The following is a 17,004-nucleotide window of genomic DNA, read 5'->3' as shown; positions in this document are numbered from 1 at the left end:
TCTGATCTGGACATGCACGAAGCGCTGTGACAAGTGTTTCATAACTTTCTGGTAAACCACTAAGTAATACTGCTGTGACATGAAAATATTTTATTTATTTTCCTATACGTCTCAGATGTTTAACCATTTCCAAGGTCTGCTTTATGTCCTGGCCTTTCATCAGATTGGTTTGGTATAGCTTTCTAATCAAATATAGCTTATCGCTGAAATCAGCTTTCTAATCTATTTGTAATCTCTCCCACATTTGTTTAACAGTTTTACACTTATATTTAAATTGCAGAATCATTCCTGTCCATATATATTTTCCTTTGCTGTAATGTTTCTATATTATTTTTATCTTTAAATTATTTTCCAGTTCTAATCAATTAATGGTACAAAATTATAATTCAATGGGAAAACAACTTGTCAAGCATTTAATCAGATTTAATTAACACTTTTAACTCAGCAGGGGAGCAATGATTTGTTATTAATATTATTCAGACTGCTATAAACCTAGGTAGAGACAACTAAGAAAAGTCAATTTCGGAAATCTGAGACCTCTTTATATGAAGTCTCAGGATAATTTATAACAGGACATTACAGGATGACTTTAAACCCTGCACCCTCCCCTATATTCTCGAGAAGTAGCATTACAAAACTCCTGCAACAATGCAAAAAACTTTGCAAACCTGCTAAATCCGATTCCTGTTACCTAAATTTGTCAGCAATGGATCTTCATTAGTTCTTCCCTCCCAACATTATTCATTAAGGCACTACAGTGATCATTAGGGTGAGGATTTCTGTGACATGTCTAGAACCTTTTTTTTGCATTTATAAGTAAATTAAAACAATTTTTAGAGTAATCTGGTGAGAGTTGGATGCCTTTTATTTTGCCTGAAAAGTCATATTTTGATTTTTAGGAGGGGGGGGGGAGATGGGAACAAAGGCTTCTCCCCAAAAATCAGGCCAAAAGCATTTTAATATTCAACAACATTGTGACACTGTGAAACACAAGAGCTGTTTAGCAAGATTTACCTTCACTGAGAACAGTCTCCTTTTGAGAGAGCTTGTTCAACTGCAAGTTCATCAAATACCTAGTCAGAATTTTGTACGGATGTCTGTTCAATGATTGTTACTTCAGATATTCCCTTAAGGGAATTAGTGGTAGCCTCAGGCTTTTTCATTTGGTTTGGTTTGGTTTGGTTTAGTTTTGCTTTTTTTGGTGGGGGGAGAAGGATTCCAAATGAATCAATTCTAAGGTAAAATTATATCTCTGCTGCTATGAAGCTATATTAGGAAAGATAGATCTGCTATTGATAACAATAAGGTATGGGTTTCAATAAATAAAACAAGTAATGTAAATGGAAGATATGTAGCCAATGTTATTATTGACATTCTGAAATGTTGAAAACCTGTTGAAGTATTTTGTCTAACATATGAAACTCTATGAAAAAAATAAACAATTCCCCTATTGCTATGTTCTTTGATGATTCTATGAAACTACTCTGCCCAGATGATGTAAAAAGAGGAAATATCCTTCTCTTTGTAACAGATGCCACTCCACACATGATTAAAGCAGGCTAGGGACTTAAACTTTTTTTATCAAAAAATGAGCCATATCACATGCCTTGCACATGGTTTACACAGAATGCCTGGAGAGATTTGAAGCAATTACCCTGATGTTCATTAAAGCTCTACTTGAAGTATAAAAGTTCAAAGAAATTGTGCCTACTTTGGCTCTCCCTCCCCAATCTGTTGTGACATGTTGGGGGACTTGGCTGAATGCAGCTGTGTATTATTTCACAAACTATGCTTCCCTGCAGTGGATAGTTAAAGATCTCACAATGACATCATCCTTATTCAGATCTCTTCAGAGAAATTTAGAAAACCATAGAAGAATAGGCAAGGTTATGAAGTAGATTGTAAGACTTCCGTCACTTACTGGCTGTAAGATGATATACACACACTTATATAGCATTAACATCTAATTCAGTACTACAACTAGTCCTGAACTAGGTTTCTCTTGCATTTTCACACTGCAATCCAGATATCAAATAGCTGATATTTTTAGAACTCTGATTTTATACATATGCCACACATGCTCACACGCACACACAATTCAGTTTTCTTACTGTAAAAAATGCCCTTATTTCAAATGATTTCCTAGTTTCAAATAATATAGCCACAATGGCCAAAATTATTGATGTGCTCTTCTGTTTTCAAACAAATTCCATCCAGAAAATAATAACCAAAAATTCAATCCAGAAAATAACTTTGTGATTTTGTGTGTGCGTGCGACACTGTTTTATTCATTCTGCATCATCATCTCTTTCTAATCCCTATTCACTAATTATTAAATACAGTTCCTAGTCATCCAATACCGCTATCCTTTTAGGCTTTACATAAAGGCTGTATGATTATATAGATTATATAGATTATATATTATATAGATTATATATATATACATACATACATACATACTTACATACATACATACATACACATATATATATCTATATATATTATACAAGGCTGTATGATTATATTATATGTTTATAGAGGGACGTGGTGGCTCAGAGGTTAGGACATTGAGTTTGTCAATCGAAAGGTCAGCAGCTCAGCATTTCGAATCCCTAGTGCTGCCATGTAACGGGGTGAGCTCCTGTTACTTGTCCCAGCTTCTGCCAATCTATCAGTTTCGAAAGCACATAAAAATGAAAGTAGAAAAAATAGGGACCACCTTTGGTGGAAAGGTAACAGCGTTCCGTGCGCCTTTGGCGTTGAGTCATGCCGGCCACATGACCATGGAGACATCTTCGGACAGCGCTAGCTCTTCAGCTTTGAAACGGAGATGAGCATTGCCCACTAGAGTCGGCAACGACTAGCACATATGTGCGAGGGGAACCTTTACCTTTACCTTTTATGATTATATAATCATGAAAAAAATGGATACAGTGATGAAGGCTATAAAATGGATGAAGCTCCATATGTGGCTAGGATAGAGGATGAACTAATGAGACTTCCTTTACATTCATTTCATTGAACTTGAATCTAATTTTTTAACAGACTCCTAGCAATTCTGTTGTTCGAGATCTCTAGAGTAGTTGAGGATGCTAATCATTCCGCTTATTAAAACTTGATGGTACTTTCTAATTTAACTACAATAAGGAATAAAAAAGAAGTCATTCTAATTCAACTGCTGCCTCAGATAAAGAAATTTTATAGACGATCAAAGTTAATTCAAAACAAGCAGTACAAAATAACTGTAGGCATGATCAGTTTTACAACTCCATAAATTAATTATCCTTGAACTGTTTGGAGCTGAGATCTATACAGATAGTCCTTGACTTACTACCACAATTGAGCCCAACATTTCTGTTATTAATAGAGACATTTGTTAAGTGAGTTTTGCCCCATTTTACAACTTTTCTTGTCAGCTTACTTGTCACAGTTGTTAAGTGAATCAGTGCAGTTGATAAGTTAGTAACAGGGCTGTTAAGTGAATCTGGCTTCCCCATTGATTTTGCTTGTCAAAAGGTTACAAAAGTTATCATGTCACCTTGGGATACGGCAACTGTCATAAATATCAGTCAGTTGCCAAGCATTCTGAATTTTGATCACATGACCATGGGGATGCTGTGAAAAATAGTCATAAGGTCTTTTTTTCAGTGCTGTTGTAACTTCGAATGGTCACTAAATGAACTGTTGTAAGTCAAGGACTATCTGTAATCTACTGTATTTTGTCTGTAGGCATGTAACCTGATGGTCATCAGGTTTTCTGGCCTCCAGAATTTTAATTTATTTTTAAATTAAAGTAGCTATGCCTACTATATATGCCTTACCCAGAATGTCTTCATGGATATTGAAGGCTAAGAGACTAAACTGATCTGTTATCTAGTATTTCATTCAGAATTAGAAAAGGCAAATGACAAATTGGACAACAGAAAACATCCTTAGAGAAAAAAATAGGAAACTGTGGTGGTGCAGTCTTAATAAATAAATAATTTTGATATACTCATAAAAACTGTCTTAAATATAAGATCATACTGTACAATTAAAAATTAACATTTCAATTGGTTCCTTTTTAAAAAAGGAAATGAGAAAATAAACATAAACAAACATAAATTAGTATGTTTAGTATATATTTAAATGGAGCAGAGTTTGATTAAACTGGTGCTGAAATAGCCTTAGGAAACTGAGAATTCTATATTGTTCTCTGCTTCTGAAAATAAAGGACATTATTCATTGATACACTGTCCCAGAGTCCACTTCAATCCCAAAGGGAAGGCATATAATGGCCAATTTGCTCTAGTTGCTGCAGGGAACATGAAACATATATGAATATATTATTACCCACAGAAGAGAGGTAGTTGGTGTCATAAGTGACTTACAAGACACTTACCCCATTCTTTGGATATGCAATCCATCCAAGATCTGCCATAACTGATCTTGAATCCAATAAATTCACTAAAAGAGATTAAAAAAAAGAATGTTAATTGAGTGTAAAATGGGCACGAAATCTCCATATAACTAATAGGCATAATATATTTCATATACACATCTAAGTTTAGAAAACTTAGAACTCCGCCGCCTTCGACAGGACCTGTGTTTAATTCATAGAATCATCTATTGCAATGTCCTTCCTGTTAAAGACTACTTCAGCTTCAATCTCAACAATACAAAAGCAAACAATAGATTTAAACTTAATGTTAACTGCTTCAATCTTGATTGCAGAAAATATGACTTCTATAACAGAGTTGTTAATGCTTGGAACACACTACCTGACTCTGTGGTCTCTTCTCAAAATCCCCAAAGCTTTAACCAAAAACTGTCTACTATTGACTTCACCCCATTCCTAAGAGGTCTATAAGGGGCGTGCATAAGAGCACAAATGTGCCTACCGTTCCTGTCCTTAGGTCAGGGGCCAGGGCCCATTCCCCGAGGCCCTGGAGCCGCTGCCTGCCCCAACCGGGTCAGGGAATCCACCATTCCCCGATTCTGACCTTTCCCCGGAGCTGCCGCCTGCACTTCCTTCGCCCACTTGCTGCCCGCTCACTACCTATTTGCCCTTCGCCTTTGGTCAAGGCCCAGGGATACCTCATTCTTCTGAGAGCCCGGAGCCACCCCCTGCTTGCCGCCTGCCTCAACTGGGTTGGGGAATGCACCATTCCCCGACACCAGCCTTGTCCCGGAGCCGCCACCTGCTCTTCCACGCAGCATATATTTACTTTCTTCCAGTGGCTGGCTGCCAGGAAAGGCAAGAGTCCAAAAGTTAGAGTCCCGCTCCTTGAATATGCCGCCATTGCTGCTTTTTCCATGCACCAGCTGCACAAGCGCACACCGTTTATTTATTTATCAGCGGCAGGTTGGATGTGCGCTTGTGCAGCCGGCGCATAGAACAAGGTGGCATATTCAAGGAGAGCAACTCTGATAACTTTTGGACATTTGCCTTTCCTGGCAGCCAGTGGCTGGAGGAAAGTAAGTATATGCCGCGTGGTGAAGGAACAGCGGGCGGCAGCTCTGGGACAAGGCTGGTGTCGGGGAATGGTACATTCCCCAACCTGGTTGAGGAGGCGGCGAGCAGGGGGTGACTCTGGGGCCTCAGGGAATGTGGCGTCCCTGGGCTCCAGCCCCTGACCAAAGGCGAAGGGCGAGCAGGCAGTGAGCGGGCGGTGAGTGGGCGGCAGCTCTGGAGAAAGGCCGGAGTTGGGGAATGGTGCATTCGTGCACCCGTTGAGGCAGGTGGCGGCTCCGGGGCCTATTGGAATGGTGCATCCCTGGGCCCCAGGCCCCGGGCCCAGACCCAAGGAGAAGGGAGAACAGGTGGTGAGCGGGAGGCAAGTGAGCAGAGAGGCTGCAGCTGCAGGCATCTCTCAAAAAGGGAAAAGGCAGAATAGAAATTATTTTTTTTCCCTACAGGGTTCTGTGGGCGTGGCTTGGTGGGGGGGTTGTGACTGAGTGGGCATGGCTGTGAGTGACATTGAGTTGGCCATGCCCACTCAGTCACAGGACACACCCACCCACCAAGCCACACCCACAGAATAGGTAGCAAAAAAATTTAGATTTCACCCCTGGTGTGTGCGCGCAATATGTATATAAAACTTCTCATACCTTTAAATAGTTAAATGACTATGAAGTACTAGAACATCTAGGTGGGTAATGTCACTTATTTTAAAAGTACTTTGTCTTGGCGCTGCAGATAATACATTCCACATCAATAAAGGAGAATATTTGTAATTCAAGGTTAAAATGAGGGGTCCTTGGTGCTCTCTGATTTTATTTGTTTTTCTGCAGACATTACCCAACCTAGGTAACATCATCAATGCTAGTAAGGCATGCTATTTGCTGTCAGTTTATATTCTGGTGGCTTGCCCTATCAGTGTGGGTCGGGGTGGTCTTAGAGATACTTTGATTGGGTTGTTTACTATTGGCTCTTTGACAATTTCTTGATTGGGGTATTGTTTACTTGATTATTGGACTGAAGTTGACCTTGCAGTTAATCTATGCTGATCTGGATGCTGATTGCTGGTGGAGAGGTTCTTGGGTCTTTTTGATCCCTTTTGGGCTGGTTGATTGTCTCTTCTGCATAGTCTGTAGATGTTGTTAATGTCTATGTGTCTATTGATGGTTAATTTGTCAGAGTGTCACTCCACAACAAGCTAAAATCGAAACCAGAATCAGAACAGCCATGGTAAAAAAGTAAATTTTAGCATTTCTCTGTAACACCAACTAGCTCTTTCATAGTTAAGAATCTTAAGAACGTTCATGACACATCAGATTGAATTGGTAAACTGATAGCTAACAGGAGTTGCACAAAAAAGTGATTCAAAAATATATTCCTTTTATAACCTGTTTTAATCATGCAGGGATCATTTTGTTACAGACAACACATGAGTATGAAAGGGAGAGAATTAATCATGTATGCCTATACAGCATACATTTAGAAATAACAGTGTGTGAAACACTTACAACAGAACTGAAGTAAATTTATACAACCAAAATTAACACCACCACAAACTCAGATTTGTATCACACACCAGAATTACATCACTTCAGTAAAAATATTAGTAGGCTAAGGTATCAAATCAGAGCCTACAGAGAAAAGAAAAAGGAAATAAAACCAATAACTAGAAATAATGAATAAAGAGCAGAACAATTGAGCAATCTGAAGTTTATGCAATTTGTTGTTGTTGTTGTTGTTGTTAAGAAGGTGACCAATCATCCTCCTTTAGGGAGGACAGTCCTTCTTTTGTAAGTTCTGTCCTCTCTCAAAAAGTGTCCTTCTACATGTCCTCCTTTTTGATATTTGAAGAGTAATCTGTAAATCTCCGTATTTGATCAATGTTGATTCAATCCGTTGCATGTGATGTTATGTAATTGTATTTGACATGACAATTTATCAAGGCATCATGCAGCGTACAGTGCAATGAGACGTGATTATGAGACGCATGCGCTCCACACAGGAGAATTGTTGAGAGTGTGCCGTGCGCAAGTGGCTTTGTTTAGTTCTTACCAAAACATGACATGGCACACATGCACGCATTAGGCTCACTTCTTTCTCAGTGAATATTCAATCATACATAGGTGAGCACAATAATTCACGCTTTATTAATTCATTATCTATTTAATAATTTCAAAATATGTATAATTTTATTTACAAGTTTATTTGCTTATGTTATTGTTTCAGTTTTAATAATTAATTTTATTTATTCAGAATGAATGTGCTTGCATCGTTCATGTAGCTCTATGTTTTATTTTTAATTTTAAATTTCATTTAGGGATGGAAAATCAAAAAAGAGGAAATGCCATTTCAATGATAAATTGAATAAGGAATTTCCATTCCTCATATCAAAGAAGGATGACATTGTTTTCTGCAATATTTACAGCAGAGAATTTTGTATTGCAGTTGGGGGCAGAGCAGCTATTACAAAACACTTGACCACCAAGAGTACTCATTTAAATGATAATTAATAGGCATGTAAGCATAATTACAATATAAAATGTTATTGTTACAAATGTTTTTTATTATGCATTTATCATACTATAGTGTATTCTGAATTATTGTTGCAATGAATAAAATGTTTCGTTTATTTCCGATATTTTTTTCTTTAATTTATTTGTGTCCTTCTCATTGTAAAAAAGTTGGTCACCTTATTGTTAACATTCATAAACTCAGAGTAGAGAGGACTAAGAACTGCAAACTGTTAATGGCACCTGAAGAGAGGACAGAAAGTTAGAAGAGATTACCAAGGGAGAGTCCCATGGAAGTCAACAAACAAGAAACAAAAAATGCTTCCTGGTTCAAAGGTGAGGCAAAGCACAATAAACAACAAAAATGCCTCTCATTTCCATTCTTGCACCTTTTACCCAGAAATCTTATTCTTCTCCCTAATACTCCAAGAAGAATGTTCAAGAGCCCCATATGTTTTTAAGTTCTGAAAATCAAATGGAGATATACAAAGACTGGCATATGAAATTTAACAAAAATGGCCTATAGTCAGTGAAGCTATGGTGGCATCTGGTTTTTAAAAATGAGACACTGCCTTTGAGAATAAGGTCCATAATTTTAGGAAGACTTACAATTCCAGTTTATTTTGGGCTGACAATTTTATTCTCAATGAAAATCCTTTCGCAAAAAAATGGATTTGTTGAATATAATTATTTAAATATGATTTAAAAATTAACTTCAGTGGGAAAAGGGGCTCATCATATATTTCAAGATTCAAATTGATTCAAATTCCTAAAAGTTGTAGAATAAAAGTCCCTGGCAGACTGTGCCTTCTGCTGCCTAAGTGCTTCAATTCACATTACTTGGCTCTGTCAAGCAATGCAGCCAATTAACAAGCAGTTGTACCTTAAATAGTAATAAACTATTCCAAACTTACAGCATTTTTTCTTGCAATATAGAAGATCTCTAGTCTAAATAGAAAATGTAATTAAAAGATAAATCTGCACCTATTAAACAAGCTAAGGAAAATTATAGCACTTTCTTCCTTTTTTGTGCTAAAAGCATGTTGGACTATGGCAATCTAACAAAACCTAATATTTTCAGAGTTATGGGGATTATTTAGATGGCACAACTTTCCTTTTGTTGCATTTAAAGGAGATATTCGGGTTTTGTTTTTGTTTTTTTACAAATCAATCTTTTCAGAAGAATTATTTTATCCTCAGGACTATTGCCATTTGCACTATGTACTATATTCTTCTGAGAATATAGAGAGTTGGAAGAGACCTTGGAGGTCTTCTAGTCCAACCCCCTGCTCAAGCAGGAGATCCTCTACCATTCCAGATAAACGTCCAGGCTCTTCTTAAAAGCTTTCAGTGAGGGAGCACCCACAACTTCTGTAGGCAAGCCATTCTATTAGTTTATTGTTTTCATTATTAGGAAATTTCTCCTTAGTTGTAGGTTATTTCTCTCCTTGATTAGTTTCTACCCATTGTTTCTTGTTTCACCTTCTTGTACTTTGAAAAATAGGTTGACATCCTCTTCTTTCTGACAGCCCCTCATTATTATTATCAGTGTTAACATTATCAGTATTAGTATTATCAATATTATAATTATTATTATCAGTATAAGGAAGAGGGCTCTAAAAGTATTAGGAAATCAGCTCTAAAAAATCTAATCAGAACCATGATCAAATCACATATTTCTGCTGTGAACAAAGTGAAAGACTTATATAAAACCAGAAGCAAAGTTCAAAGACAGTTTTCAGAAGGTAAAACACAACACAATAGACTTTATACATACTGCATATGCTCATCATATAGGATTTAGTACACCAGCAAACATATTCTATGCAATTTTATTCCTTGCCAATTGTTTTTCTATTAATGTTTTCTTTTAATTATCATCACACCTTATCTTCTTATAAGATATGCTGAGCTGACTTTATAGATACCTGCTACTTTCAACGTGTAAAAAACAAGAAAAATGGTAAGGAAACCATCAGTGGCAGGAGATGGTGACGTGACAGTAGCAGGAAGAAACTGGAACTGCTTAATTCATTCTTTATATCTATCTTTAAGGAAAAAACAGACAACCTATCAAAAGCAGTACCATAGAAGATAAAATAGGAATACAAATCAAAATAGGCAACAAATGGTAAGATAATACCAATCCAATCTATATATGCGTTTAAATCAACAGGACCAGATGGATTGCATCCCAGGGTTCTGAAGGAGCTGGCAGACATAACCTCAGAACCAATGAATTATAGCTTTCAAAACTCCTGGAGCACAAGGGAACTAACTAACTTTCACAATTCAGCAGTCCTATGCTTCTCTGAAACCTGGTTAAATGAATCAATTGAAAATAGCAGCCTGAACATTCCAGGGTTTCAGATTGAATGATCAGACAGGATTCCAGAAACATCTGGTAAAAAGAAAGGAGGAGGCTTATGCCTATATATTAACAGAAACTGGTGTCAAGATTTTAAAATAATTTACAAATTCTTTGACAATAATTTAGAGACTCTAATTATCAACTGCAAACCTTACTATTCGCCTCGTGAATTTTCCTCATTTCTTCTAATTGCTGTTTATGTCCCACCACAAGCCTGTGTAAACAAGGCATTACGAACTCTAGCTGACCAAATCATGGAGGTTGAAGCCAAACACCCTGATTCACTGGCCATTGTTTTGGAAGATCTAAACAAGGCAAATTTAAGGAAAGAGCTACCAAAATACTTTCAGCATGTCAATTGTCCCACCAGAGGCAAGAATACTCTAGACCATTGCTACACAACACTAAAAGATGCTTATTTATTTATTTATTCGATTTTATCGGTCTTTACCACGTGCAGATGTAGGACACTCTGATCATTGCATGATTCACCTTGTACCTGCTTACAGGCAAAGACTTAAAGCCACAAAACCAATAATTAAATCAGTGAAGACCTGGACGGAGGAATCAAAATTAAAGCTACAGACATGTTTTGACTGCACTGATTGGAATATTTTTAAAGATACCTCTGCAGACCTGGATGAACTTAAGCAGCTACGACATTCCAAAGAGGAAGCCTACAGAAAAGGTGATAAAATGCTGTACAATCAGGCCAAAAATGCACTAACAAGGGAGATCAGAGCAGCAAAAAGAAGCTACTCTGAAAAGCTAAAGAATCAGTTTTCAGCAAATGAACCAGCAAACATGTGAAAAACTCTTAAAAATATCACCGGCTATGGCAAACCTCCTTCCCAGGCTGAAGGTAATCAACAACTGGCAGATGACCTGAATGAGTTTTACTGCAGGTTTGAAAGGAAACTACATCCACCTATCTCCACAACCCCCATCTCAGACACACCAACAACAGCCAAGCCTCCTACAACTGACCCCATTTCATTGGGTTCACAACCCTTAGTGATCACAGAAAAAGAAGTGCAGGACCTATTTCACAGACAAAAGCCAGGAAAAGCTCCAAGCCCAGACAAGATAACTCCTTCTTGCTTAAAAGTCTGTGCTGACCAATTGGCCCCCATCTTCACCCATATTTTCAATAAATCACTAGAGATGTGTTATGTTCCTTCTTGCTTCAAACGCTCTACCATCATCCCAGTGCCGAAGAAGCCCACCATCAAGGAACTGAATGACTACAGACCAGTTGCTCTAACATCTGTAGTCATGAAAACCTTTGAAAGGCTAGTGCTTTCCTACTTGAAAACCATCACGGATCCACTGTTAGACCCCTTGCAATTTGCATACCGAGCAAATAGATCAACAGATGATGCTGTTAATATGGCTCTGCACTACATCCTACAACATCTTGAGTCTCCAAAGACCTATGCAAGGGTCCTTTTTGTAGACTTTAGTTCAGCATTCAATACCATCATTCCAGACATTCTTCTAACTAAGCTAAACCAGCTACAGGTACCGGAACAGATTTGTAAGTGGATCACAAGCTTCCTAACAAACAGGAAGCAGCAGGTGAAGCTAAGCAAGATCACATCAAATACCTGTACAATTAGCACAGGGCCCCCCCAAGGCTGTGTGCTCTCCCCACTTCTTTTCTCTCTGTATACCAATGACTGCACCTCCAATGATCCATCTGTTAAGCTACTGAAGTTCGCAGATGACACAACAGTGATTGGTCTCATTCGAGACAATGACGAATCCGCATATAGACGAGAGGTCTAACGACTAGCCTTGTGGTGCAACCAAAACAATCTGGAACTGAACACACTCAAAACCGTAGAAATGGTGGTAGACTTTAGGAGAAACCCTTCCATACTTCCACCTCTCACAATACTTGACAACACAGTATCAACAGTAGAAACCTTCAAATTTCTGGGTTCTATCATATCGCAAGATCTAAAATGGACAGCTAACATCAAAAACATCATTAAAAAAGGACAACAAAGAATGTTCTTTCTGCGCCAACTCAGTAAGCTCAAACTGCCCAAGGAGCTGCTGATCCAATTCTACAGAGGAATTATTGAGTCTGTCATTTGCACCTCTATAACTGTCTGGTTCGGTTCTGCAACCCAACAAGAAAAACACAGACTTCAGAGGATAATTAGAACTGCAGAAAAAATAATTGCTACCAACCTGCCTTCCATTGAGGACCTGTATACTGCACGAATCAAGAAGAGGGCTGTGAAAATATTTACAGACCCCTCGCATCCTGGACATAAACTGTTTCAACTCCTACCCTCAAAACGACGCTATAGAGCACTGCACACCAGAACAACTAGACACAAGAACAGTTTTTTCCCAAAGGCCATCACTCTGCTAAACAAATAATTCCATCAACACTGTCAAACTATTTACTGAATCTGCACTACTATTAATCTTCTCATAGTTCCCATCACCAATCTCTTTCCATTTATGACTCTATGACTATAACTTGTTGCTGGCAATCCTTATGATTTATATTAATATATTGACCATCAATTGTGTTGTAAATGTTGTACCTTGATGAACGTATCTTTTCTTTTATGTACACTGAGAGCATATGCACCAAGACAAATTCCTTGTGTGTCCAATCACACTTGGCCAATAAAAATTCTATTCTATTCTATTCTATTCTAACGAAGAACTGGAGAAGAGCTGATGTGATTTCAATCTTCAAAAAAAGGGGGTGAAATGTGTTAAATGGACCCCAGGAAACAACAAATCAATCAGCCTGACATCAATACTTGGGAAGATCCTGGAAAAGATAATCAAGCAACAGATCTGCGAATATCCAGAAACAACAAAGTTTTGTTATTAGTTACAAAGTCGAGTCCAACCCATCGCAACGCCATGGACAACTTTCCTCCAGTACTTCCTGTCCTCTATCATCCATCGGACACCATTTAAGCTCATGCTGACTACTTCAGTGACTCCATCCAGCCACCTCATTCTCTGCTGTCCCATTCTTTGTTTGCCCTCAATCGTTCCCAGCATTAGGCTCTTCTCCAGTGAGTCCTTCCTTCTCATCAAGTGGCCAAAGTATTTCAGTTTCATCTTCAGGATCTGGCTTTCTAAGCAGCAGTCAGAGTTGATCTCCTTTGGACTGACTGGTTTGATCGCCTTGCAGTCCAAGGGACTTGCAGAAGTCTTCTCCAGCACCATAGGCCTCAATTCTTTGCCGCTCAGCTTTCCTTATGGTCCAACTTTCACAAACATACATTGTAACTGGGAAAACCATAACCTTGACTATACACACTTATGTTGGCAGAGTAATGTTTCTTTTTTTAGTATGCTTTCTAGATTTGCCATAACTTTCCTCCCAGGAGCAAGTGTCTTTTAGTTTCTTGGCTGTAGTCAAGAAATCACAGTGATCTTGGAGCCAGGAAAATAAAATCTGTCATTACCTCCATTTCTTCCCCATCTATTTGCCAGGAATTGAGAGGACCGAATGCCATGATCTTAGTTTTCTTAATGTTGAGTTTCAAGCCAACTTTTGCACTCTCCTCCTTTACCCGCATCAGAAGTCTCTTTAGTTTCTCTTTATCACTTTCTGCCATTAGAGTGGCATCATCTGCATATCTGAGATTGTTGATATTTCTCCTGGCAATCTTAATTCCAATTTGTGATTCTTCTAGCCCGCCTTTTTCATGATGTACTCTGCATATAAGTTAAATAGACAGGGTGACAGTATACAGCCTTGCCAAACTCCTTTCTCAATTTTGAACCAATCAGTGGTTCCATTTCCAGTTCTCAATGTTGCTTCTTGATCCACATATAGATTTCTCAAGAGACAAGTAAAATGGTCTGGCACTCCCATCTCTTTGAGAATTTGCCACAATTTGTTGTGATCCACACAGTCAAAGGCTTTATCATAGGGAACTCCCTAGCTTTCTCCATGATCCAGCATTTGTTGGCAATTTGACTCTAGTTCCTCTGCCTCTTCGAAATCTTGCCTGCATTTCTGATAGTTATCGGTCCATATACTGCTGGAGCCTAGCTTGTAGGATTTTGAGCATAACTTTGCTAGCATGTGAAATGAGTGCAATGGTGCTGAAATTTGAGCATTCTTTGACCTTGACCTTCTTTGGAATTGGAATGTAAACTGACCTTTTTCAAGCCTGTGGCCAGTGTTGAGTTTTCCAAATTTCCTGGCATATTGAGTGTAGCACTTTTACTGCATCATCTTTTAAGATTTTGAATAGCTCAGCTGGAATACTGTCACCTCCACTAGCTTTGTTGTTGCTCAGACTTCCTAAGGCCCATTTGAATTCGCATTCCAGGATGTCTCGCTTGAGGTAATGTTTATCAGGGATGTTAAGCTTGTTCTTGTATAGTTCTTCTGTGTAATTTTGCCACCTCTTCTTAATCTCTTCTGCCTTTGTTAGGTCGCTGCCATTTTGGTCCTTTATCATGCCCATCTTTGCATAAAATGTTACCTTCATATCTCCAATTTTCTTGAAGAGATCTCTGGTCCTCCCTATTCTATTGTTTTTTTTCTATTTCTTTCCACTGTTCATTTAAGAAGGCATTCTTATCTCTTCTAGCTATTCTCAGGAGTTCTGCATTCAACCAGATTTATCTTTCTCTTTCTCCCTTGTCTTTTGCTTCCCTTCTTTCCTCAGCTACTTATAAGACTTCCTCAGACAGCCATTTTGCTTTCTTGCATTTTTTTTTGTTTTGGATGGTTTTAATTGCTACCTCTTGTACAATGTTGCGAACCTCCATCCATAGTTCTTCAGGCACTCTGTCTATCAGATCTAATTCCTTAAATATATTTGTCACCTCTACTGTATATTTATCAGGGATATAATTTAATTGATACCTGAATGGCCTAGTGCTTTTCCCTACTTTCTTCAATTTAAGCCTAAATTTTGCCACGAAAAGCTCATGATCGAGTCACAGACAGCTCCTGGTCTTGTTTTTATTAGCTTAGAAGCTATATACAGCTTCTCTATATAGAGCTTCTCCATCTTTAGCTGCAGAACACATAGTCAATCTGATTTCTGTGTTGACTATCTGGTGATGTCCATGTCTAGAGTCATCTCTTGGATTGTTGGAAAAGAGTGTTTGCTATGACCATCGTATTCTTTTGACAAAATTCTTCCAGCCTATGCCCTGCCTCATTTTGTACTCCAAGACAAAACTTGTCTCTTATTCCAGTTATCTCTTGACTTCCTACTTTAGTATTCCAATACCCAATGATGATAAGGACATCAGTTTTTGGTGTTAATTCTAGAAGGTGTTGTAGGCCTTCATAGAACCGGTCAACTTCATCCTCTTCAGCATCAATGGTTGGGGCATAGACTTGGACTATTGTGATGTTGAATGGTTTGCCTTGGATTTGAACTATCATCATTATGTCATTTTGGGGATTGTATATTAGTACTACTTTTCCTACTCTTTTATTGATCATGAAGGCTACTCCAAGAATCCCTTCTTCTGAGGGATTCTTGCCCGCAGTGGTATACTTGATGGTCATTTGAATTAAATTCAACCATTACTGTCCATTTTAGCTCGCTGATTCCCAAGATGTTGATGTTTAGTCTTGTCATCTCTTGTTTGACCATGTCCAGCTTGCCTTGATTCATGGATCTTACATTCCAGGTTCCTATGGGGTATAGATCTTTACAGCATCAGACTTTCCTTTCCCCACTAGATACATCCACAGATAAGCATCCTTTCAGTTTTGACCTAGTCGCTTCACTCTTTCTGGCGCTATTAGTACTAGCTCTCTGCTCTCTCCCAGTAGCATATTGGACAGCATACTGGACTTGAGGGGCTCATCTTCCAGCGTCATATCTTTTTGTCTTTTGATACTGCCCATGAGGTTTACATGGCAAAGATACTGGAGTGGGTTGCCATTTCCTTGCCCAGTGAGTCATGTTTTGTCTGAGCTCTCTGCTATGACCTGTCCATCTTGGGTGGTCCTGCATGACAGAGCTCATAGCTTCATTGCACTGCGCAAGCCTCTTCGCCACAACAAGGCAGTGATACATGAAAGGGACTAGAAGCCAATCTGGGTTTCTCAATAACAGATTATGTCAAATAAACCTTATTTCCTTCTTTGACAAAGTAACTACATTAATGGACCAGCAAAATGTGTGGACATATTATACTTGGACTTCAGTAAGGCATTTGACAAAGTAGACCATAGCATACTTTTTGGGCAGGTAGAAAAATGTGGCATAGACAGCACCAGCACCAGATGGATTTGTAACTGGCTGACCAACTGTATTCAACATTTAGTCCTCAATGGACATACATCCACATGCAGTGGGAAACAACAAGATTCTGTCTTAGGCCCAATACTCTTTAACATCTTCATAAATGAAGAGACAGAAGGCAAACTCACCAAATTTGCAGACAATACTAAGCTGGGAGAAATAACCAACAGAAGAATCTTGACAGACTTGAACACTGGGCTGTATTCAATAAAATGCAATTCTACTGAGTGAGAAAAGTAAATGCACAGGTAAAGAATATGGGGTACCTGGCTCAACAGCTGTAACTGTGAGAGCGATCTAGGAATCCCACCAGACAATCACTTAAACCAGCTACCAAAAATCAGATGCAGTCTTAGGAATAATATTAAGGTCATGTATTGCTTCATAATGCACTGGTAAGACCACACTTGGAAT

At 38.4% G+C, this 17,004-nt stretch overlaps 1 protein-coding gene across 1 annotated transcript in view; it reads right to left on the bottom strand.

The window, feature by feature from the left end:
- Positions 1 to 17,004, bottom strand: part of EPHA5 (EPH receptor A5) — a 213,435-nt gene that overhangs the window by 180,715 nt on the left and 15,716 nt on the right. Inside the window, exon 2 of the mRNA XM_058182027.1 lies at positions 4,382 to 4,446. Coding sequence (XP_058038010.1) covers positions 4,382 to 4,446 — 65 coding nt within the window. The remainder of the gene's footprint in view (positions 1 to 4,381; positions 4,447 to 17,004) is intronic.

Source organism: Ahaetulla prasina, chromosome 4 (genome assembly GCF_028640845.1).
Source record: "Ahaetulla prasina isolate Xishuangbanna chromosome 4, ASM2864084v1, whole genome shotgun sequence".
Classification (NCBI taxonomy): domain Eukaryota; kingdom Metazoa; phylum Chordata; class Lepidosauria; order Squamata; family Colubridae; genus Ahaetulla; species Ahaetulla prasina.
The sequence above is the reverse complement of the archived record's forward strand: the minus strand, read 5'-3'. Positions and strand labels throughout refer to the sequence as shown.